This window comes from Syngnathoides biaculeatus, chromosome 2 (assembly GCF_019802595.1).
Source record: "Syngnathoides biaculeatus isolate LvHL_M chromosome 2, ASM1980259v1, whole genome shotgun sequence".
NCBI classification, from domain to species: domain Eukaryota; kingdom Metazoa; phylum Chordata; class Actinopteri; order Syngnathiformes; family Syngnathidae; genus Syngnathoides; species Syngnathoides biaculeatus.
The window spans coordinates 5843538-5869851 of record NC_084641.1 but is presented as its reverse complement, the minus strand read 5'-3'; the positions used below and the strand labels follow the sequence as shown (position 1 = coordinate 5869851).

Sequence of the window (26314 nt, the reverse complement as noted above, 5' to 3'; positions counted from 1 at the left end):
GACCTAACGTTTTCAGTGTCCAAGCAGCAAAATTAAACCTTAATTTCCCAAAGTGGTCCCACAAAATATCTTAGTGAGTTTTTCAAATTGATGCTAAGGAAAGAAAGCTGATTTTAAAACAACATTGCTGTGTAAACGTTACACAGTTTGTTTTGTCCTCAGCCTCCGTCTGTTTGTGTTCCCATCTTGCTTGTACTCTCTTTCAGGTCTCTAGATTCTTATTAGCAAAAAGGAACAGTTACTGCCATATCCCTGCATTATGGTATGTTTCATTAAGTGAGGAGCACTTAAGGGGAATTGCTACATTTGCGGCTTTGGACAAAGTTAATGGGATTGGCTCAACTCCACTCTGACTTGATTTCATCATTTAGGGAACGCAAATCACCACAACAACATCGCCTGCCCTTCTACCTGTTTGTGGTCGTGTGATTTCAAACACTTTTGTTGTTGCAACGGTTTCTGTTTCCGTCCCACTCAGTGTTACTTTGATTACCCAAACGACATGTTGTTTGTCTTGTACGTGTACTGGTGCAAGCATGACTGATGTCTGTTTTTGTTCAGGTGCTTTCTCATCTCCACATGACTGTTTCGTGTCCTCAGCCAACCTGCTGGTGTGAAGCTAAAAAAAAAAAAAAAAGAAATCCCAAACAAACAAAAAAGGGATTACTGCTGCCGTTTGGCCACTGGGGCCCATCCATGCAAATGTGTTGGAAAGTAGCATGATGGGTGACCTTGCACAGCCAGCAGCTCATTTGCCTGAAGTGCTGCATCGAGTCTGAAAATACGAATGTTCCTGGAATGGACAAAATGGTGATGCTCCATGGTTGGAAAAGTGACCAAAAACATTTTGTCATATACTGTTACTGTGTTTCCTCTTAGTGTAGCTCGGACAAATATACTGTGTTGTCCCAAGGTTAAAAAAAAACAAAACGTTTTTTTTTCTTTTTTTGGACCTGGGAAGGCATTTTTAAGTAGACATTTTTACAAAGACCCAGTCGTATGAAGTCAAATGAACTCACATTAAACAGAATTACAAGTGTATTTATGAAAGCTATAAGAAAAAAAATGGTACTGTAATGATATAGAGGATCCTGTAAAGTAATATCAGAGATTTTCCTTGGAAATATCTGACAAATGTTTAAAGATAATTGCTGAAAATCATGTAGTACTCTATTCTGGCGAATAGCGTGAAACCTTAGTTAGTGAGCATAGTTTTGGGTGTGCCTGACTGGCGCCCTTTCTTTTTTCATTTGTTTATTTCAGTGGTGCAATTGTAATAGACAATAAGCAAGCTTATACAGTATCTCCAAAGTGTACCTTTGCTTAAGATAATCTTCTAGCGCGGAAACTTTAGAATGCCTCGTTGTTGGTTGTGAGTGCACAGTCACAGAAAGAAAACGGAAGCATGAGGGGAGTAAAATGAAGTGACGTGATCGTGTGCCTCGTTGTTGTGATGTAAAAAGCCTGGCGGGGACCCCACAGCATAGGGTTATATATTGAGGCCACCCTCACAAAAGGGGACTCACAAGACACCTTACCCGTTGTGGTCATAGGTCGCATACACACTCCTCCCCGCTCGCCACTCGACTGCTTGGCGTGCCACATCTCCCTACGGAGGTGGTGACACGTCCTTGCATGTCACATGAGCTGTCCTCCCGCGCTATATGTGCCACTTATCACACGGCTCCAGGGACCACTCCCTCCTCTTGCTGTCTGTCTGTACCGTGACTGACTGCAAAAGCGCCTGCACAACCCACCGCTTCTCTCTTGGTGCAGCCTCGTGCACGTACTGCCCTTCACAACATAATATGTTGAGTCGTATGCTTCGGCTGATGCCTCGACGTGCTTTAGTCAATGCGTGCTGTTTATGTTGCCTGTGAGCTTCTTTTTTGTTTTTCATTTATTGATTTCCACAGTACCACAAACAAAACTAAAACCGCTGCACCAACTCTTGTGGTTAATTGAATTTGCTTCTGTGGGTCCAAAAGTGTACTTATTGAATTAAGATACAGCAGAGATTAAAAAAGAAGAAAGGCAGGCGTTGTCAGGCACAGCCGAAGACAAGAGAAGGTGACTCCTGCCAGCTCCTCCTCGTCATTTCATAATGTCATCGTGGCCCCACACCAGGACACTTAACTACCGGCCACATTTTAAGCTTAACAACCTCATCATTGCACGTTGCTGCTGTGAAAAACAAAAACGAGGATGTGCACAGCCGAGGGGTGGGAGCGTTTGGTACGTCCCCATCTTCTGCGTGTCGCGGAAGCTGTGTCTTATCATTAGCTCACGTGCTGCAGGCGCACGATCTGAGTGGCGTTACTGCTAATGAAGCACATGACGGCTGCACATAGGTGCAAGGCCGAGAACGTGAATGTGGACTCCGCTTGTGTGCGCACACACGTGTTCGTGTATGCATAGAACCCGGAACATCAAAAATGGGGAGCAGATGTGTGAATGTGCTGCCCCCCTCAAAACAAATAAAGTGCCTGTCGAGTGGAAACAAAGACAAGTGGGGAACCGCTAACACCCAAGCAGAAGCAGGAGGAGAAGATGGAAGGAGAGATTGGCAGACCAGACAAACACACACTCGTTATGGTACACTTACATAAGAATGACACCCCACAGCTTGTACTGGTCACTGATCCCATTACCGTTGCACTCGGTTTGCTTCTCAGCATGCCTCATATTTGTCTCCTGTGATGAATTTTGCAAATGTTTAGTTGTTCATCAATTTTCGATTGCGATCTCACGCTGGCCTTGCTTTTCCCCTTGTCCGCGCTGGCTTTTCCAATGTCCTTCCCTCAGTCGTTCAGCCTCCCTGTTTCCAACTTCATGGATCTGTTTTTGAGTCCATTCCATGCTCCTTCAGTTATTCACCTCCTCTTTTATTCTACCACTCTCTCTATCGGGGACAAAAAGTATAAAAATAAATAAATTCTTTTGACAGTTGGAGACAGTTCTTCATATTCAGAAATCTTTGGGAAGCCTTTGCATGTGTTTGCTTGGATGAATGGAAAAACATTTTAGTCTTATACATTTTTGATTACCTTAAATGCAAGCTGCAATGTCTTTATGTTTGTTGTTTCTTCTGACCTCCAGTATTTTTAACAAAAAAAAAAAAAATGTTCGCGTATGCATGTGTGTGAGGGAGAGCCTGTCGATGTCTGCAACAAATGATTGAGCAGGTGAATGTGAGCATGCATATGTAAGTGACAGCACAACCCTGTTAGTGTCCGTGTTTGAATTACTGATTTTGTATGTACAAACGGGAGGGAGGGATGTTGCATGGAGATTATGTTGTCATGGAAACTACAATAGAGCCAGAGAAGGCGTTTGCCCTTGTGGCTCCTCTGACAACCTCTGTTTTCTTTCTTCGATATTTACCTGTAACCCCCAGTGGGATGTGTGGGTTTGGGGGTCTTGAAAGAACCTACAAAGTGAAATCAAAGGCTCTTTTCGAAATACATTGCACTTGTTCTTCTTCTTTTTCTTTCGGCCTGTCCCGTTAAGGGTCGCCACAGTGTGTCATCTTTTTCCATCCAAGCGTATCTCGTCTTCAGGGGCTCAGCACGGATCCCTGTTGCAGTCCCGCCTCCACCTTAAATTCTTCTGACACACCAATGGCAGACCTCACTGCTGTTATTCTAACCAAAACCCTCATTCATGCCCTGTACTATTCTAACATATTTCTCTGCCACACTAGACTTGCGCATGCAGTACCACAGTTCCTCTCTTGGTACTCAGTCATAGGCTTTCTCTACGTCTACAAAGACACAATGTAGCTCCTTCTGACCTTCTCTGTACTTTTCCACGAGCATCCTCAAGGCAAATAATGCATCTGTGGTACTCCTTCTAGACATGAAACCATACTATTGCTTGCAGATACTTACTTTTGTCATGAGTCTAGCCTCCACTACTCTTTCCCATAACTTCATTGTGTGACTCATCATCTTTATTCCTCTGTAGTTTCTGCAGTTCTGAACATCGCCTTTCTTCTTAAAAATGGGGACTAGCACAATTTTCCTCCATTCTTCTGGCATCTTCTCTTCTAGTATTCTGTTGAATAAGTTGGTCAAAAACTCCACAGCCACGACTCCAAATTACTTCCATTCCTCCACTGGTATGTCATCAGGACCAACTGCCTTTCCATTTTTCATCCTTTGTAGTGCCTTTCTGACTTACCCCTTACTAACCATTGCCACTTCCTGGTCATTCGCTCATGCCTCTTCTACTCTACCTCCTCTCCCAATTTCTTCATTCATTAGCTTCTCAAAGTACTCTGTACATCTACTTAGCACACTACTGGCACCAGTCAACATATTTCCATCACTATCTTTAATCACCTTTACTTGCTGCACATCCTTCCCATCTCTATCCCTCTGTCCGTCTGTCCCTCTGCACATGTATGGAGATATTTTCTGACATTACTGAAAACTTTGTAGTACGATGCTAGACATAGTAGCATTCATTTCATCGGGTCACAGCAGTGGTTTTTAATGGAGTTGAGCACGACGTGGTTTCATGCATTCAGTGGACATGCCTAGAGCGCTTTAAAGTGGAGTGGCTGTAGATTCAGGATTTTCAAGTCTCATTTTTTGCACTTGCCGATCTTTGCGACTCATTTAAATCGGCAGGGTTGTTGTAAACACTTCTCTCTGTAGTGTGCCAAATTTAGACATTTATTTTCACTTATAGAGAGGATCATGACTGTGGCCAACGTGGCGTCCACATCAAAGAGGTGCTGGCTGTTGCTCTAATATGCTAATAAGAGTATTAATGAATGTGATATGCATGTAGCGCGAGTCCAGATAAGCGTCCGATCTGCATTCTGCTTTCTGCCTGGTAAATTTCCATTCAGCGTTAACCGTGAATCATTATCCTTGAAACACATTATCGTGATCACGAGGGAGCCGTTGCATTCCCACATGCTGTAAAACCCGTCGTCCATTAAAGTTTCAGATATTAAATTAAACAGCTTGGCTGCCTATTGTCCACACCACGGTGCTTTTTTCCTGCAGCAATCGACGCGGAAAAGGGAATGGAGGAAAGCTTTTAATATCGTATAATAAAAATAAAAATAAATAAAAAATTAAAAAGTGGAATATGTATTTAGTGTCGGGGTGTGAGAGGTGCAGAAGAAGAAAACGGATCAAAAGCAGACAGGAAAACGGATCCTCATTGTTTCTGATGGCCTGTAAGGCTTGCTGACTTGGTGGAAACCCTTTGATAACACATTTAAAAGTCTCCCCTGGGGGACGAAAAGGACTGCAAAGAGTGAGTGGTAAAACAGCAGAACCAAGTACCCAAAGTTATTTTAAGTGATTTGTGGTATTTTTCTGCCGTCGCCACTCACACTTGTCTCACTGCAACAGGCTCATGCATTAAGTATGACCCTGCTAGGGAGAGGGGAAGGAGGTGGTTGGGGTTTCGGGGGGGGAGGCTGGAGAGAGAGAAAATGACAGGTATGGACAGACAGGATCGGTCTGGGACCAAACCAAATGCGCATGGCAAGGGGTGCACATGAATTATGAATTTGGTTGAATTTAGGGCAAATTTTGCCACAGGAAGCCGATTTACACTATATAAATAATTCATTCTACCGGGGGCTGTTGATCAGACCCCCTACCAGTATCGCCTTGTTCCTCATCCTCGCTTTTACTTTCCATTGACCCTCATAATGTCTGACCGCGTGGTCCCGTCCCACCTTATTTAACACCTTTTTTTACGACTTTGTTTACGTTGAACTCATTCACTCTTTTCCATGTTGCTCTCGACAGACGTACCCTCAGGGAAGAAAATGAGGGGAGGGCAGACGTGTATTCATTTATTCTTCTCCGCTCTTCCGTCCTGCTTCTTCTCCCTGTACACATCTTCACAGCTTGAGGTGATTAAAATTTTAACAGGAGCCATGACAGCGCACAAGACCTGCACAGTTTTAATTTGACATACATACATACACACACACGCACACACACACACACACACACACACACACACACACACACACACACACACACACACACACAACAAGGTGCAGTGGATCAGAACGGCTTTTCTCAATTGATTTCATTGAGTCATTGTTGGCTGCAAGAAACGTCGCCTTACATGAAAACGAAGCAGCGAGCAGTCCAAGTCAGTCATGATTTGTTTGGCTCACAACATGAGTCAACTCCTCTGGTTTGATCTTTTGCGTTTCACCCCACCCTCCCACTCATCTTCCTCCTCCAACGAGGAGCAATAATTAGCTGGAAACACCTTGGCAACAGCCAACACTTTTACCCAATGCCAATTGAAGTGTTTTGCAAAAGAGAAAGAGACGTCATTCCTAATTAATCTAATGGACCTCAAAGGAGCACCCCGTTTAAACCTAATTGTGGCACGGTTCTCAAGAACATCCCAGACATGACAAAATCATATCAAACTCCTGCTCAAAAATTGATTTGTGCTCATAATATAGCCAAGATGTGCACACAAATTACTGTCAGTAGAAAGTGACATGCGGGCTCTCACAATGCAATGGAATTGTCTATTTCCAAAATTTTCCATCTGGGAGGGATATTTTCCTCAGAGACCTCACAATACTTCATGTGACTCTGAGATTATCGCCATGGTTATCTAGTGAACTAAAATAAATCAGGCTATGGTTGCTTGGACACGTTATTTTGACCAAGACTCTCTTAAGGGGGAATATTTAAAAATGAATGATTTAAAAAAAAAACGCAATTAATTATGTATTCATCTCTTTAATGTAATGATGCTGTATTTTGTTTAATTAATATTTGATCAATATAGGGATTACTTCCCACAGATGTTCTCTTTCTGAGGTTTTCAGTAAACGATGCATCTCCACGCCTCGCCGGAATGTCTATTGGCTTGACTGCAGCCGAAACAAAAATTAAAATTTCACTCCGTTGTGATGCTGTAATTTGCTGTTTATAGAGAGGGTGCACTCAGTTTGCTTACACAATTATCCAGTATGAAGCCACAGCGACTCAGTCAACAAAAATTAATGACAATTAAAAAAACATTATAACAACACAAATATATCTACATTTATTTTATTAATATTATAGGCTATTTGTAAGGAAAAGTCGTTTGAAAAAAAAAAAGAGTCCTTGAATGTAGTGAGATAGTTGTGCGCAGTTAAGGAATATTATGGAATTTAATAAAAAAAAACAACCACCACACCCTCAAATCTCATTTCTGTACTGCCAGCTCCATTAACCCCAACCCCCGCCCGGGCCCCAATGAGTGAAAGGCTTCTGATGGCACCCTTGACATTCCAGCTGTGATAATAGTATTTAAAAGCACTCAGGAACATGCTGACAGGTCATTGCAGCGGTCTCAGGCATGACCTATAATCCTGTCCAATGGAGCAGCTAACAAGAGTGAGGTTGTCGTGCTGGCTGAGGTGAAATGAGGCAGATGTTGCATGTCGCCCAGCAAACTGCAGCAGATTGTGTGTGTTTGGATGCATGTACGCTACTTTTGTTTGTTTGTGTGCGTGTGTTTGTATGTGTGTGTCATGGAGTCCTCCCAAACCATTACTACGCTTCCCTTTATTGATTCTATTTGACACGACTGCAATATTCTGGCAAAGTCCACCTACGTAATGACCCTGGTTTGTTCATATTACCCCATCAATGTATTTTTTTACAGCATTTATCATCATTAGGGTCAAGGGTGAGTTAGCCTACCACAGAAGTGCTTTTGGAAAAGAGGGAGGGTACACCCTTGACTAGTCGCCAGCCAATAACAGGCCGTACATGGAGACTCAAACATTTCCAGTCACTGTTCAATGAACCTAACTTATGTTTTTCGTGTGTCTGTTTGTGACAAACATCAATATAGACACCAAATCTGAGTGAAACTGGCGTCAAGCCACATTTTTTTTTCTAGCTTTCCATGGGGCTCATTTGCTACTCATGAGGTATTGGGGGGTGGATTTGATACAGCTGAAATACATACAATTTCCCTGTGGTGCAAAAATTGGTGTTCTCAGGCATGTAGAGGATTGAAGAGAGGAAATGAATTCATTGGAAGTATAACAGCAAAGCAGTTTTGGGGTACAGTTCCCAAATAAATGATGAAGAATGTGTACTTTGTTTGTTGCAATTTGTGGGAGTGCAGTCCAGATTTTTTTCACCTCAGGCAGCTGGCAAACGTGACGTTTCAAATCAGTAATCCATACCATGATTACATCTTGGATGGATTGCTGTAACGTACATTACTTTGGAGTCAGACATTCATCCCTCATATGTATCCGGTTGGTTCAAAACGTGTCTGGTCACCATGTACATGTTTCTGTTGTTACTGTGCTCCCTCCAGTAGCTACTTGTCTACTTTAGTTTTCATTTTAAGATAACTGTTTTAGTCATTCCATCCCTAACTCATGCCCAATGCCTCAAATCAGGTGACCAGCTGCTCCAAAATCCAAGCAGAAGCTTTGAGAGGGTCAGGTTTTCTTTGTCACCGGTCCCAAACTTTGGAATGACCTACCTGTGCACATTAGACAAGGCCCTTCATTGTTCATTTTCAAACTTGCCTCAAAAGCTTTCCCTCGGTGTTCTACACGGCACAATACTTGATCCCTTATCGTATTGACATTTCTTTTCATGTTTTGCTTTATGCTCAACTGTCTTTAGCTTTCATGTTTGATTTTATCATACATAATTTGTTCTCTTCCAATATGTATGTCCGAGAGGATAGGTGAGATTGGTGTCACATCTGTCAGCCTTTGTCATTGCTTCGTCTCCTCCTTCCTCTCTTCTCATCACCCACCCCCACTTTGACCTCGCCCTCTCCTCCACTTTTGCACTTTAATATCCTCCCACTCTTTGTGCCAATCTTCAACAAGGCAGGGGAGACACTTCAATGGCTCATTTAATCCTAATGCTGCGGGTTTAAACTGAAGCATTAGAGCCTCAGATCTTGTTTGGCCATCCATTTCACCTCATTTGGTTCCGCTGATGTTGACGATCCCGACAGCCCCGCCTCCGTCTCTGATTTACGCTCCGCTGCGTGACACTGAAATCTTCACGATGATGAACTGTAATTAGCCCACTTGTGCAATGTCTTCCAGTATTCTCCATCAGTTTCCATCCCTCTCCTAAGTGACCTTCCCCCACTCTTCAAGGTCACATAGCACTCTATTGTGGCGGCGCCAACGTGCGGCGACGTGCAAATCAGCGCCAGGAACTCCAGTGGCGACAAGTGCATGGCTGCCAAATGAGCATCCTTGCGCTCTTATCACCGTTTTCTTTTGTGTCGTCTTTTTGAACGTCTTAATGATGCTGTGCACTAACAGCTCTTTGTGTGTGATACAAAGTGGTGCAAACCATCAGGAGGCTTCCCCTGGTGGTGCCACGATGGAAGGAAGGGGGGGGGGGTGGAGATATGGCCAGGACCAGTTCCAAGGGTACAGATGGAGAGTGGATAAACTCCTCGCAGGGGCAGTTCGTCACACTGGATGCCATAATGTGGAGGCCTTCAGTTTGTGCACGTTTCACCCAATTATCTTCAAATGTGTCATATATTTAGAGACAAATCTCTGAATTTATTTTACCGGGTCTTTGAATGAAATCCCGTGTGGTATACACTCACTGGGCCAGTTCATTAGGGACATGTTCATAAATGAGATCCACTGACTAGCACGTATGCACTCCTCCATCTTTACAACACCACTGCCAGGAGAAATCATCTTTTTTTGGTATTATAAATATTCCACGACCCTTGTGAGGATAAGCGGCTCGGGTAATCGATGGATGGATATTATTATAATTACAAATCCTGAACTTTGTTCTTGGTCTATGTTCACATCTGTTCACCTCTTGCCCAGTGGCCTCTCGTTGTTGTGGTATTTTGTCCATATGGGCCACTGTACATGTAATTAACCTAAACGCATTGTTACTCTATTTTTACAGTTAATTCTCTATTGTTGTATTAACGCCATCTCTCAGTCTGTCTGTAGGCCTGACCACATGGTGCACGCTCATGTTTCTCCCATTGTGACACATGGCCCCTGCCTCCCCCGAGCCCCCACCTTACCCCCTTTCTCTTTTATGTGGCAGAGAGAAGACCAGCGGGAAGCTACGAGGAGCGCAAAGAGCAGCCAAACGACGAGGCCTCCACTTGTGTGTGCGTGAGTGTGTGTGAGGACTCGGATGGGACAGTGAGCAATGGCTCTTGCGCAGCGACAGCAGGTTGGCACTAGGGGGCTGTCCTCGGGCCTCCTCCCCATCTTCCTCTTCCTCCTCTCCCACGCAGTCCAGCCCAGCCAGGCAACAATCCACATTCCCTCCAACTGTGAGTACACCATGATGTTATATTGCACGACGAATTCTTTGACACTCGCCCATTTGTTGAGCTAATGAAATAATGTTGACTCATCAAAGCGTGCTGTTAATTATCTTTTTAAAAATAATTCACGAGAGCAAGGAGCAAATTGAGCGTATTATTCTTCAGGGCTGGATTATTTAGTCTGCTCAAAATAAGACCTCCTTTTACACCCTCGTCAAGAATGAAATGACTTTGTAATTGATCCTGTTGCAGAGCATTGATTAGTTCCACTATTGATCCGGTTCCTCTGAACAAACCAGAATCTGATTGAGGAGTAATTTAATCAACAATGGAATTACGCGAGAATACAAGAGCAGTTTTTTCTTTTCTGATCCTGTCATTTTCTCCCTCTGTCAGCCTTTCCCCAAACCTTAACGGTTTCACACCACCTCACCTGCACAGGCAAAGTCAAAACAAGCCCATTTCAATGGATGTTCTATCGTGCAAACATAACCTAATTTGTTTGGAAAAAATGCAACAGTGCGATCTCGCATATTATTTCAATTGATATTGCTACATGAAAGACTCATTACGTGATGTAATTGGCAATTATGTAAGCAGCAATGTTTTTTTCTTGAATTGAATTGCATGTTTTTGAGTTCATTTATTTCGTATTTAAAATCCGTAATTATCGTGAGTCCAGCACTACACGTTTTAACGAATAATTTGTATTGTATTTTAATACAGAATGTGAACAAAAAAACTAGACAAACGACACATTTCAAACATTAACGAAACAAAAAACAAAAAAGACACGGTTCAGAGATGAGGCAGAAGATAAAGCAATTTTTCCTTATGTGAGCCAGAACCTCCCACCCCCCCAAATAAAAAGAAAGACACATGGGAGATGAACTCAGTGTCAGTGGTTAATAAGCAAAGTGTTTCAGAGGTGTCTGAATTAATTTAAGTCATTTGTTCCAGAACATGGAACTGTTTTACAACATTGATAAAATGATTCTCATGATCTTTGGAGTCTCAGCTAAAATAAATAAATAAATAAAGGACAAATGTGTTTTTGTGCAGTCCTTTTAGGCTATTATATTTTCAGGATATATATATTAATACACATATATTTAATTATTGATACACTTACAGTATATTTAAGCAGAAAACCTAATCTTTGTTGCTTTCTCCAGAAGATCTCGATAGAGGGTCAGGGCCAGAAGCTATGGGGGTCATTTGTTTGAGAATAGTTGGTTATGTTTTCAAGAAAAACACGTGATAAAGCATCAACACTACTGATGCACCCAAAAAACATCAATTTAAAAAATATTGTCAAATAGGCCAATTAAAATAAATCAAGCGACATTCTAGTTTAATGCCACTTTCATTTAAATATAACTCTAATTACAGTAACAGTGTTTCAAATAACTGGGTGGCAAATCAATGCTAATGTTAAGAGTTTTTGCTTAAATGTACAAGTGAGCTGTATTAGATGCTATGCTAACCGATCATGAACAACATGATCCAGACGATTAGATTAATGATCTTGTTTCTGCTGGGACATGGAGCCCATACTTTTGTTTTTCTCTTGACGGCTAAAAACCTTTTAGCAGCAAGCTTGGATATACATTGAGAGACACAACTTCAGTGCATGATTATTAACTTTTAAAATGCATCTGCGATCATACCAAATGTTTAAAAAATTAAAAAGAAGAGAGTAACGAAGTCATTCCCTAAATAGTTTGTTTAAACAAGAAAAACATTTTACTACGTTCTATTTGAAAGTTAGTCATCAAAGTGAGGGAGAAGAGAAAATAAGCCACTTTTGGGAACACTCAAAAACTAATTAGTACTTTAAATGTCTAGGAATCACGTTTGTTACATCTATATATGCGTTCATCTGAGATGACACGCTGTGGTGACCCCGAAAGGGACAAGCCGAAAGAAACACACACACACACATTTTGTCTGAGGAGAGGAATAATTTTCACCCCAAGTAATTATAATAATGCATTGCACCTTTCTAAGGAGATCAAGTGTGCTCCAGCAACCCTTGGGTTTGAGAATCCCTGCTTCGTGTCTCTTAGAAGAAAACCATGTGAGATCCACTGAATAAATTGCTGGAATAGGTGCTGCTGCTGCTGGTGATCTGGAAATGTGCCAAAACAGAAAGAAAAAGCATTCCCGTAACTGCATTTGTTGCTTCTCGCTCGCTGTGAGTCACTGTCCTTCACCACCCACACAGACGTGAGCAAACGAGCTCATGGAAGAACAACACACATGGCGTGAATGCAGATAAAGAGTTAGAAATCCACCTTTTTTCTCCAAGGGGGGGAGGAGGAGGAGGAAGAAAAGCAGATCAAAGATGTAAAATGTTAAGGGGACCCATCCATCCGTCCATCCATCCATGCAGGCGTTTATCACCACAGGTCGTGGGAGGGCTTAATGTGAAAAATTAATATTAGTGCAGTCCTTGAGTTTGATATGAATGGCACTTTTACGGTGTTGTGTGTGGCGCTGACGAGCCTCCGAATCACGGCGGGGTATGTGGCTCTCGGGGGCGTGACATCGACCGGGCTGGATACAAGTAGAGAAACATTTTTCAATGAGCGAAAGTTACACCAGAATTGTCATGAAGAGTTTTCTAAAACAATGTCATTAAAACAACCCAAGAACAAAATAAAGTTTCAGGGTGCTTCCATTTTAAAAACTTGTATGACCTGGAACCCCAGGGAATGTTTCTGTGTACTGTATGTATCATTTCTATCCTTGAACTGTAAATTTCCTTCTATTTACATTTTTACTATTTCATGTCAGCATGTCAAATGAAAGCTGTCTATCTAATACCTGCATATTTAAGTCTCTCTTGTGAACCGTAACTAAAACTTGTTCTTCCTCCCGTTTGCTCTCTGGCCACCATCGTGGACAACATAAGACCACATAAGTGACCGTAAGTGCTTTTAACGTTCCTGAGCAATGTTTTGTCAGGCAGGTGCTGGTAAAACTGCTTGTGAACACTTTCATAAATGCTGCTGGAGTTATTTTCCACCGAGCACACAGTGAAAAGAAAAAACAAAGTGTTTACACTTTGCTGCATTTTCATGAATCCAGCATTTGCAATTTTATGATCATGCATGTGTGTGTTTCAGTGTACTGGACGTGTATTGGTGGTTTTCTGTGTGCATGTGTTTGTGTTTGGAGCCTCGGTAGAAGACTTTGTGCTGTCACGTGTGCAGCATGGGGAAATAATATTGCCTCACTCCTCTGCACAGCCCTGAGTTTCAACTTTAATTTCATCAGGGATGAGAAAAAAAGGCTTATTTGCTTTCATTGCATTCCCCCACTCTGGTGCTACCTTTCTTTCTGCTGAAACTTTAGTCAATTTTCTGTCTCTGTCAGCTCGCTGCATCATTCTACTCGGTTCACATCTTTCTACTTAGTTGCTATGGAGCCCCTTTGTGATTATGTTAGCTAAAATGTCACATTTTAGTTGTAGTTTCTCTTCAAGGGTCATTATGACTATGAATCCTTCCAAATGTAAATCAGCTCACTATAATATTACATATACAACAAATTGATGGATAACTGCTTCTGAAATCTAACATCATGAGAAACGTTTTGTTCAACAGTTCTTCGGTTTATTTTAAAATGTGGTTTTCAAGCAAACAAAAAAATGCTTACAGATTTTGAAACTTATTCAAAGTGATAACAATTTGCAATTCTGGAGCAGGTGTTTAGCAAGCAACATGAAGTTGAAACATGTGGTTTTCTTTTGTGGGCCACGTAAAAGAATGTGGCGGGCCAGGTTTGGCCACCCAGACCCTGTATTTGACACCAGGGCTCAACATCCTATGCTACTCTCCGTATCACTTATGAACATTCTCTGCTATTGAATCACATTTTTAAAGGCCCTTGCGGCTGCTGCCTCAGTTACTGACAGCCATTGGACACTTAATTAGGTACACCTGTACAACGTACTCAGCATCCAAAGCAAATTTCTGCCTTTGCAAAAACAATATTTTGAAATTTAACCATATATATATGTAACTCATACATACACATACAGATTGAAATGATTTATATTTGTGTGATTTTTTTTTTATATCACAAAAACCTTGCATTCAATCAGTGAAGTGTAGACTTTTTCAACCCACTGTTAATAACTTAGAGGCAGACGAAGATGAGCTTTCTCCCCTCAATGGTCCTCGAAGATCCCCACTTGATATCCCTCGTATATTGTGCTGCATCCATTTCCTCTCATCTCAACCAATTTTCTCCTCAGCCCACTTCCAAGTCCTTCTCTTGGGATTCTTTGCTCATCCTATTGACCGAATATGCCATATAAATATTGGCAGCTGTTAACTTTAAAAATGATTGGTGTTTTTGTTCTTTCTGGCCGGATGGGGCTGATGCATTACTCTGGGGTAATATCTGTCAAAGCACCGGTTCATTCACGAGTAGTGAAATAACTCAAATGTGCCGCAATGGCATAAAAAAAAAAGATACCCTTATGAAGAGCTGATCAACTCAATATGCTTTTTTAAATCAAGTACAAATAAGTTACATTTATGTTACCACACCTTTAGTCAGAATATCCATTACCTTATTTGTGATAAATTGGTAGAAAACTAACTAAGTTTGTAAATAGTAAGGCTCAATCTGGGCTCACTATGTGGCCAGCTAGAAATTCACTTTCACTTTTGTAATCTAAAGACTCACTTTCATTAACTAATTCCTTATCAGAATCAGAATCAGCTTTATTGGCCAAGTGTGTAAAAACACAGCGATTTTTTTTGTTTTCTCCGGCAGTCGGTACGACATTCATTCAGAAAAAAGAACAAGGAACAATATCGCAATAAGAACAAAGAACAAGAGACATTTCTGTTTATGGGAACTACAGTCTTCCTATATTTATTTATGAGATTAATTAATAATCTCTACATTAAAACAAGTCAGCTTTCAGTTAAAAAGGGTTCTATTTGCCTTTAATCCTACCTATAGCAAATAATGGGAATCCAATCATTGATCCAGGACCAACCCTTCACCATCAGAATATGTTTTTAACAACATTTAGCATTCTTGATTGTCAAACAAATCATTTAGCCAAATAAAAATGACATGCGTGTATTGTATGACTTTAGCGGGTGTATTCTCCCTTAAAATGCTGGTCAAATTCCAATACTGTATGTTTGACCTCATGGGCGCATGGCAACAATTTGCATTTTGGATCCTTGCAGTCAAGAGGCCTCCTGTTATCATCACACAGCCGGAGTCGGTCACCGTCTTCAGCATCGAAGACCTCGTCATGACCTGCGAAGCCTCCGGCAACCCTCCGCCCATGTTCGTATGCACACAGAACCACGCATGTACACAAGCACGCACACACACACACACACACACACACCACACACACACACACACCACACACACACCACACACACACACACACACACACACACACACTTGTCCAGTCAGGGTGACTTTTAGTTTTCTGAGTCGTCCATCATGAGGGGGAGCAAAAATTCTGTTATCAACAAAAGACAGATGTCAACGCAATGCAATTTTTTTAAGTGGAAGACTGCAGTGGCTGCCAAGAATGAACATCACAATGAGATTTAATAAGCTCAGGAGTCCCATCGGGGCTTAAATTTATTTGCGTCCTCAAATTCAGTCACTTAAGGACACGTAGTCATTGAAGTCTAAATTTGGTGCGTCTTTATTTTGTTCCAGTTTCCGATGGACAAAGGATGGAGAGGAGTTCGACCCGGGAACTGACCCAGAGCTGAAGGTGACTGAGCGCTCCGGTTCGTTTGCCTTCTACACCCTCAGCAACACGATGGACTCCCTGAAGCAGTACCAGGGCGAGTACGTGTGCTACGCATCCAACGAGCTCGGCACAGCCGTATCCAATGAGGCCACACTCATCACTGATGGTAAGAAGCAAACCAAAATTGATTATCGGGAAATAGTTAATACAATTGCATTTTAGGGCACATGACAGTCCAACTAATGCATTTTAAACTGGTTTTTGAACATATTATCAAATGATCAACACACTTAAGGAGCCTGATATATTTCAAAAATATTTGTGATGGGTCACTAATCTTATTAATGAACTCAAGCAAGGTAATTGTTTGTTTAGTCGTAATAACAGAGCAGTGTGAAGCTTCCTAAAGAGCTCATTTGTTAGGAAATGAGGGCTCACACTGGCACAAGAGGGTAGGGCCACCTAGACATAATGACATGCAAGAACATGATAATCAGCTACAAACACAAGCGCACACGCTTGTGTAAGCCCACGGACAAGCGTGATGCAAAGCGCACGTTTGTGTACGCGTCCACCTCCTGTATGTGACTGGATCTCTCCAGGGCGACCTCCTTCACTCAGTTTCCCTGACAACCGTTTCCGCAGAAACGCTCATGAGCTGATGTCATGTGAAACCTCTTGAGTGGCTCCCGTGGGGTTCCGCGCGATGAGCGGAGGGGAGCCAGGAAACGAATATTGCGCGCACAACTCACAAATGACATTGTTCCACTTCTTTGAGACAAAATGGGCGCTTTTGTGTACTCCTCCCTCCTCCTTGTAACTTATAAACTTGAATTTTTGTTGCCAAGGTGATGACTACATAATGCAATGGTTCCTTGACATGCAAGTGCCCCCGACTTGTGATTTTATCATGATACGAGGTATCATTTGGCCATTTTTTTTTTTTTTGCTGTTTTTGACTTGCAAGCAAACACTTTAGATAAGAGCACTGTATTGGTGACAATGAACTCAGTTCACTTCGCAACAAGCAAGACAGATGGTTTTTCAAAAAAAGAAGCTTTAAGCTTTTAATTATTACTCCCAGTTTAAGTTCATTGTCGAGCTAAACATATTGGAAAGCGACCTAGAAGTTGTGCCTATACAGTGTCTTGTGAAAGTATTCGGCCCCCTTAACTTTTCAACCTTTTGCCCCATTTCAGGCTTCAAACATAAATATATAAAATATTTTTTTTTGTGAAGAATCAAGAACAAGAGGGACACAATCATCAAGTGGAACAAAATTTATTGGTTATTTTAAACTTTTTCAACAAATAAAAACCTGAAAAATAGTCCGTGAATTATTATTCGGCGGCCTTGCATGAATACTTTGTAGTGCAATCTTTTGCTGCAATTACACCTCCAAGTCGCTTTATGTATGTCTCTATCAGTTTTGCACATCGATAGACTGAAATTCTTGCCCATTCTTCCTTGCAAAACAGCTCGAGCTCAGTGAGGTTGGATGGAGAGCGTTTGTGAACAGCAGTCTTCAGCTCTGCCCAGAGATTCTTGATTGGATTCAGCTCTGGACTTTGACTTGGCCATTATAACACCTGGATACGTTTATTTGTGAACCATTCCATTGTGGATTTGCCTTTATCTTTTGGATCATTGTCCTGTTGGAAGATAACTCTCCGTCCCAGTCTCAGATCTTTTGCGGACTCCTCCATCTTTTCTTCCAGAATGGTCCTGTATTTGGCTCCATTCATCTTCCCATCAATTTGAACCATCTTCCCAGTCCCCGCTGAAGAAAAGCAGTCCCAAACCATGAGGCTGCCAGCGCCATGTTTGACAGTGGGGATAGTGTGTTCAGGGTGATGAGCTGTGTAGCTTTTACGCCAAATATATCGTTTTGCATTGTGGCCCAAAAGTTCCATTTTGGTTCCATCTGACCAGAGCTACCAAATGTTTGGTGTGTGTCCCAGGTGGCTTGTAGCAAACTTTAAATGAGACTTTTTATGGATATTTTTGAGAAATGGCTTTCTTCTTGCCACTCTTCCATAAAGGCCAGATTTGTGCAGTGTACAACTATGGACAGACTCTCCCACCTCAGCTGTAGATCTCTGCAGTTGATCCAGAGTGATCTCTCCTTGTTGATCTCCTTGTTTGAGGTGAAGAATTAAGTCGGGTTTTGGTAGATTTGCAGTGGTCTGATACTCCTTCCATTTCAATATGATTGTTTGCACAGTGCTCCTTGAGATGTTTAAAGGTTGGGAAATCTTTTTGTATCCAAATCCGGCTCGAAAGCCCTCCACAACGGTATCTTGGACGTGTCTGGTGTGTTCCTTGGTCTTCATGATGCTCTCTGTACTTTAAACAGAACCCCGAGACTATCACAGAGCAGGTGCATCTATTATACAGAGACTAGATTACACACAGGTAGATTCTATTTATCATCATCAGTCAACATTGGATCATTCAGAGATGCTGACTGAACTCCTGAATTGGGTACGCTGCACTGAAAGTAAAGAGCCCGAATAATATTGAACGCCCCACTTTTCAGTTTTTTATTTGTTAAAAAAGTATAAAATTTCCAATAAATTTCATTCTACTTCACGATTGTGTCCCACTTGTTGTTGATTTGTGACAATTATTATTATTTTTTTAATATCTTTATGGTTGAAGCCTGAAATGGGTTGAAAACTTCAAGGAGGCCGAATACTTTTCACAAGGCACTGTATGCACGTTGGATAAGAGGTCCGTTTAACTTAATGCTAACAAACAATGCAAAATGCATTGACGGCAAACAATGACAGCTGAACAAATAGCATCAATTTTGCAGTGTTATAACACTTTAAGAAAGAGCTGATTTAACACCATGGTTGGAGCAACACATGTAGACAGATAATAATACATGAGGGGAAAACTTCAGTTAGTCTTTTTCCTCTCTGAAAAACCACCAATACTACTGCATCCACTGATTTCAAAGGGAGAAAATTATTTCACATTTGAGTGATTTAAATTACGAGCATGGTCACAGAACGAATTAAACTCATGTGTCAAGGGACCACTGTGTATATACAGCACAGTTAGTTGTGTACATGTTCACGCTTGTGGTGGTGCTCTTCTCGTCAATAATTCCTCTTCTTTGGCCCCTGCAGCCCCCCCATCCCAGCAGAAAGAGAAAAAAGTACATGTGAAATCTGAAGAGGGAAGCAGTATTGTTCTGAAGTGCAACCCCCCACAGAGCTCCATGGAGCCCATTATTCACTGGATGGATTGGAGTGAGTAGACCACTCTTTCATTTCATTGCCATCCTCTTGTTCTGTTGACACTCCCTGGACTGTTCAACCTAATATTGTGGTTGGGGAGTCTGAATCATACTATGGACGCTTACGACTGAATCCACTCCTTCTGTGTCAACTTAAATTACATTATACAATATATTTGCTTTATACTTGTTGTTCCATTAAGTTTAAATGTTCTAGAAGCAAATGTCCACACTTAATAAAAGAAGAAAAAAAAAGCTAAAATGTGCCCTGTTAGTAATCAGGTCTTTACGGTAGCCACTTTCTAAACAATAATCCCTAAATGGTCTTCCATTTAATTCTGTTGTGGTCTCATCCCTCCTTGCAGCGCTCCACCATATCCAACTGAGTGAGCGGGTGGTTGTGGGAAAGGATGGTAGCTTGTACTTTGCCAACCTCAAAACCACAGACAGCCGGGACGACTACACCTGCAATGTCCAGTACCTCGCAACTCGCACCATTCTGGCAAAGGAACCCGTGATTCTGACGGTCAAACCCTGTACGTTTCACCCAAATTGACAAGATCAACCAAAGAATATGTGAAAGAAATGCACTTTGTCCATGAAAGAGCAAATGGAATGATAGTATTTGAGAATAAAGTCAGTGATAAAGAACCTTTATCATTTACTCTATGGGTATACAACAAAGATATAGGTAACGTTTTATCTAGACGATGTTCATAATTTGTATTTAATGTGTACTGGGTCATGATTGTTTTCTACGACTACTCATTGCGGCTTTCATTACCATGACGACAGGGGCGGACCTAGGGTTTTGCGACAAGCTAAGCAGAACTACTTGGAGAAGGGTATGCTAATTTATGGGCACAACTGTAGTTGCTCGTAGTGTGGAAAAAAAATCACAGCTGATGGATTGCCCAACACAACATTTGTGCCAAAGTTAATGCTATTAGCTACCACGAAACTGTGCTTGCAACAATTTTGGTTGAATGGCTCACTTATGGACACAATTTTAGGATTGAGACTTCACAAAAGACACAAATGGTGGTGTACTCTTTGTATACAAGCAATCAAAAGTGTACATAATACGTCCTCTTTAAATTGTGGTGCCCAAAACACAATTTCCAAAGCAATATCTTGTAACATTGATCCAATTTGTGTACCAAATAAGCGATCGTAACCTAGCAGAAGCAGCAGGTGATGGGGTCATGACCTTGTCAACTCCTCACCCCAGCCTCAGGGGTAACGCGTGGTTACACACTGGGATGTGGTTTCTAAGCTCTGGGTCTTAAGCAAAGGTCAGAGAAGCCTGCCCAATCTTAATACAGAACCTCTGTGCCTCTGGTTTGCACTGCAAGAGCTTCCCAAGTCAGCAGCACTTCAACATTGAGCCTTCTGTCTTTTGTGCGTGAATGTTTGTGCTTCAGCCAACTCAGTGCAGTGGAACAGGAGGCCCCACATGATGCGACCTACTGGAAGCCACAGCACTTACCATGCACTCAGGGGGCAGACCATCGAGCTCGAGTGCATCGTCCAAGGCTAGTGAGTGTCTAAGTGCGAGCATATACTGTATAAAACCTGGAGACACGCTTTTTAATCAAATTGATCTTCTTTCTCTCACTCCCTGACACTCCCGCCACCATTCATTTTGATGATGCTTTCTTCTGCTAACTTTGCTTCTCACGTCTCCTTCCACTTACTTTCCTTTATAATCAATCACCCCTCCCTGACTTCCCCCTCAGTCCAACTCCCAAGGTTGTGTGGATTAGGAAGGACGGTGAGCTGTCCGAATCGCGGACTGCCAAAGACATGTTTGACCGCCGTCTGCGCTTCACCAATATCTCTGAGAGCGACGCCGGCGAGTATCAGTGTCTTGCTGAAAATTCCCAAGGGAAGACCACACACACATACACAGTGGCAGTGGAAGGTACGCCAAACACACGCTCAACAGCAGTAAATTAAAGGCACACCACTCTCATCATCCTGAAATGAATTTTAAAATTTTAATTTAAAAAACAAAAACGGGCGGTGAACGACTGGTTAGAGCATCTGCCTCACAGTTCTGAGGACCGTGGTTCAAATCGTGGCTCGGCCTGTGTGGAGTTTGCATGCCCTCCCAAGTGCCTGCATGGGTTTTTCCGGGCACTCCTGTTTCCTTCCACATCCCAAAAAGATGTGTTAATAGGACAATCTAAATTGCCCCTAGATATTAGTTAGTTACATTAGTGTGACTGTTGACTGTCTGCATTCCCTTTTCCTTGAGCTAATGTATAGCTGATCCCGAATGGCTTTCCAACGTACAGATGCCTCTTATGTTTACGGACCTTTGGTGAGTGGCCAAAAATTAACATCAGCACCCCCCCCCAATCACAGTTGATGATATACTAGAGGTGTGTTTGCTAGGGCAACACTGGTACTATCGCTAGTCAGGCCTTTTGTGTTTGATTGGTTGTTTTTCCTTGTGCACAGTGGTTTCTTGCACATCAAGTTAGAGGCACAAGTTGGGGCAGGAGAGTTTATATTTTTTCAGAGTCTATTTGACTAATGTACTACTACTGTCAGGTCATACTGAAAATATGATGACAAAAAACATTTACATTTTTTGGGAGGAAGCAAGTCCATCCATTCATCCATCCATTTACTTCGCCGATTATCCTCACGAGATTTGCGGAGAGTGCTGGAGCCTATCCCAGCTGTCAATGGGCAGGAGGCGGGTTACACCCTGAACTGCTTGACAGCCAATCGCAGGGCACATCGAGACAAACAGCCTCACTCACAAACACACGTAGGGGCAATTAAGAGTGTCCAATTAATGTTGCATGTTTTTGGAATGTGGGAGGAAAACGGAGTGCCCAGAGGAAACCCAGGCAGGGACGGGGAGAACATGCAAAGGCGGGTCCGGGATTAAACCCGGGACCTCAGAACTGTGAGGCCAACACTTTACCAGCTGCGCCACTGTGCCGCCAGGAAGCAGGTCGTGGAACTGTAATTAGTAACTCATATTTGGCATATGAACACACATCATGAGCTTTCATACATCACCCCACCAAGGATGCACTCGTCAATTTGGGAATCCTTGCTAGGCTACACAGTTTCAGTTATGTTTATCCACTAAATTATGTAAAATAATTTATTATTTGATTGCCTAGCTGCTCCCTACTGGACCAAGGAGCCGGTGAGTATGTTATACGCACCCGGTGAGAACGTCAGACTCGACTGCCAGGCCGACGGCATCCCTTCTCCAAGTATCATTTGGAGCATCAATGGGATCCCCCTCTCATGTCAGTACAACAACAAATGCAAACATGAACACACGATGCACTTCACACACATTTATCTGCGCTTAACCACTGCGTGCACATTTTCTTTTTTCCAAGCAGCCACTGACAAAGACCCAAGACGCACTTTGACAGCCAGTGGCTCTCTCATTCTAATGGATGTCAATTTTGGAGACACGGCCATCTACCAGTGCAAGGCTTCCAACAAGCACGGAGCTATCCTCTCAAACACCAACGTTTACATCATTGGTGAGGGAATCGGGTAAAACACTCCTACTCAAAGAAAATTGTATGTTCCTCATCTGCCTTTTTGTTGTTGTTGTTGTTTTAGAGCTGCCTCCTCAGATCCTGACCGAGGATGGTAACACTTACACAGTTACTGAAGGCCAGAAGGTTTTGCTGGAATGTGACAACTTTGGATCTCCGAAACCAAAAGTCAAATGGTGAGACAATCGGGCAACCAATTGCACATTCTGCTTACTTGATCTTTTTCTTGTTTTAAAAAACAGACTCTCATTGTATTTAATTTATTGATTGCGAATGATGCATTTAATTAACAGCCAAACACTGTTGCATCTCGAGTGTGAAGATTGTTGGCCCTCATCCAATTAGCCTTTGTTCGATCGTCTGGAAGAACTTGTATCTACACATCCTTTTACAATGTCTGGAAGTATCATAATTGAGATTTGGGATGTTACTGCTGTTTATGAATTGAGACGGATGAGAACACTTTAGAGCCAAAAAGATGAATTTATGTCTTTGCATGAATGATTTTGCTTCCACCCTCTGACCGAGTGGCGGCATGGTGGAGCAACTGGTTAGAGCGTTGGCTTCACAGTTCTGAGCTCCGGGGTTCAAATCCCAGCCTTGGCTGTTTGGAGTTTGTATGTTCTCCCCGTGCCTGCATGGGTTTTCTCATGGCTCTCCGGTTTCCTCCCACATACCAAAAGCATGCATTAATTGGAGACTCTAGATTGCCCCTAGTTGTGATTGTGAGTGCGGCTGTTGTTCGTCTGTATGTGCCCTCTGATTGGCTGGCAACCAGTTTAGGGTGTACCCCGCCTCCTGCCCAATGACAGATGGAATAGGCTCTGGCACTCCCGTGACCCTTGTAAGGATAAGCGATTAAGAAAATGGATGGATGATGGGTGGATGGATGGATGGAACTTCTGAAACCCTCTTTAAGGATCCTTCCTGAGTATTTATAGTTGGTGATACAGTTCCAGTTTAACTGGTGAGTATTTTATTCACAACAAGAAATGTTTCGTTTGCTCCTAAATTTTATTGTCGCTGCAGTTATCAGTTTTAACAGCCAACAAACTTAGTACAGATGACAGTGGTGTGTTAGGCGTCAATCTATATCTAATCTGTTCAACCATCATACAAACGAGACCCATTTGATAGGGAGAGAGCTATCTGATTTGAGGCTTGGTGCTGGGAATATGGCAAAATGGTAAGCCTTGTTGTAAGTTACTCATCCTCACTTGGGTTGTAGGTGAGTTGGAGCATGTCGTAGCTGACTTTGAGCAGGAGGCATGGTTGCAAACAGCAGGGCATATAGAAAGAAGGCAGATTGGAATTCTAAACCTCAGAACTGGGAGGTGGATATGCGAACCACTGGAGTACCACGCTATTGTCATAATTCAAATTATTTCTTAAATTTGTGCTTTATGTGTTTCTCCTGTTTCCCCATTCTTGTATGGAAGTGTCAGTACATAAATAGTGGGTACCAATATGTGGTATAGAATGGATTAGTTTTAGAACCCTTTAAAATCCTTGTAACCTTTGACAGTGGAAATTGAAACAAATTCTGCTGCTTGGTGGCACTGTCGGATGTCAGTGGTTCTAAACAGTGTGTTTATGTGTTTTTTCCAGGCACAGTGGCAGTTCCTCCTCCCTTCTGGCTGATTCCAGAATTAACCCTCTCACCACTGGGGGTCTGGAAATTTTCAATGTCACACATGATGATGAGGGTTTCTATACTTGCTCTGTGCCAAACACTAACTTGTCCATCAGTGCAGAGCTGGAGGTGCTCAGTGAGTTCTGCAAACACACACGCACACCTATACACGCTTTTGCTGGGACATACCTCAGCCTCTCCTTACTTTTTTCCTACAGACAGAACAGTGATCCTTTCACCTCCACAAGCGCTGAAGGTGCAGCCTGGACAGACAGCCATCTTCACCTGCCTTTCTCTAGTGGACCCCAAACTGGCCTCCCCACTTATTCAGTGGAGAAAGAATGACCAGAAGCTCTTTGCGTCTGGGCGTGATCTGAAGTTAGACATCATTCTGTTCAAATGCATAGTTTAATCAATATAAATCTACCATATCAACCACAGTATGGGAATAAAATATATAGTATATGCTAATGAAAATATGGACAAAAGGCACTAAGTTAGGCAAGGCTGGGATATCTTTCTACAGTACAGTAGCTACAGATTATGCAGGTGTGGATGACAGCTTTATATGAAAATATTAATTTCCAACTTCCCTTCTTTTAGATACACATTTGAAGGACCGGACTTGATTATCTCTAATATAGAACCTGTGGATGAAGGAAACTACACTTGTCAGATCATCACTAGTCTTGACATGGCTGAAGCAACTGGCACACTCACTCTGCATGGTTAGCTCAAAACCAAGTGATCAAATGGGCATTAAATACTTTTTGAAAATTAGATGAGAGCTGAGCACTTTAGTCATGCAAAATAAATCACAATAGGTGGTCATAGTGATATATTTATATTTTATACATTTAATTATCTGCAGATCGTCCAGACCCTCCGACTCTTCTGCAGCTCGCACATCCTAAAAGACGCTCAGTCACCCTCAGTTGGATTCCTGGGGATGAACACAACAGCCCTGTGATTGGTTAGTTTAGTATTGACACACAGATTTTGAGATGATTGACCTTTAGCTAAGAACTCCTCCACATCCTGAATGATTCCGTAAGGATCCATTAAACTTTACATCTCTCTCTTTCTCTCTCTCTCTCTCTCTCTCTCTCTCTCCTCTCTCTCTCTCTCTCCTCTCTCTCTCTCTCTCTCATATATATCTGCAGAGTACGTGATTGAGTTTGAGGATCAGGTTTCAAATGAACGCGGTTGGGAAGAGTTCAGCAGAGTATCAGGGAACAACAACCATGCCATTCTCTCTCTGTGGCCATTCATGTCGTACCGTTTCCGTGTCATTGCCATCAACGAGGTGGGTAAGAGTGCTCCTAGCAAGCCGTCTGAAATCTACAACACAGCGGCAGAAGGTTAGAGCAATTTGTAGCGTTTATAGCTGAGCATTTGTATTGCCGTACTATTACCTGAAATGTTATGACCATAGCACCAGACAATAACCCAGAAGATGTCAGAAGCGAATCCACTGATCCAGATACGCTCGTCATCACCTGGGAGGTACCAGATGTGCAATTGCATGAAGCAGCATCAAATATTTTCCAAAGGTTTTCATGCCTCATAGGCCAATATTCCTCTTATGACAGGAAATGGACAAACGGGACTTTAATGGACCTGACTTCAAGTACCGTGTGCTGTGGAGGCGGGTGGTGGGGAGCGGCCCTAACTGGCACCCAAGCTACACAACTGCGCCCCCATTTCTTGTCACTAAGATAGGCAACTTTTCTGCATTTGAGATCAAAGTGCAGGCTGTCAATGAGAAAGGGGAGGGACCTGAGCCAGACCCTGTTATTGGCTACTCGGGTGAAAATTGTAAGAGAAATTGTTTCTCGATTCAA

General features: G+C 42.3%; 1 protein-coding gene across 1 annotated transcript in view; it reads left to right on the top strand.

Annotated features, from left to right (window-relative positions):
• The window catches only part of l1cama (L1 cell adhesion molecule, paralog a), a 53057-nt gene that overhangs the window by 16714 nt on the left and 10029 nt on the right, over window positions 1-26314 (top strand). Inside the window, exons 2-18 of the mRNA XM_061828959.1 lie at window positions 10071-10305; window positions 15519-15621; window positions 16012-16214; window positions 19186-19308; window positions 19661-19831; window positions 20720-20834; window positions 21035-21219; window positions 22442-22573; window positions 22673-22819; window positions 22902-23013; window positions 24446-24606; window positions 24689-24848; window positions 25074-25198; window positions 25342-25443; window positions 25634-25831; window positions 25906-25976; window positions 26063-26288. Coding sequence (XP_061684943.1) covers window positions 10179-10305; window positions 15519-15621; window positions 16012-16214; window positions 19186-19308; window positions 19661-19831; window positions 20720-20834; window positions 21035-21219; window positions 22442-22573; window positions 22673-22819; window positions 22902-23013; window positions 24446-24606; window positions 24689-24848; window positions 25074-25198; window positions 25342-25443; window positions 25634-25831; window positions 25906-25976; window positions 26063-26288 — 2461 coding nt within the window. The 5' untranslated portion in view covers window positions 10071-10178. The remainder of the gene's footprint in view (window positions 1-10070; window positions 10306-15518; window positions 15622-16011; window positions 16215-19185; window positions 19309-19660; window positions 19832-20719; window positions 20835-21034; window positions 21220-22441; window positions 22574-22672; window positions 22820-22901; window positions 23014-24445; window positions 24607-24688; window positions 24849-25073; window positions 25199-25341; window positions 25444-25633; window positions 25832-25905; window positions 25977-26062; window positions 26289-26314) is intronic.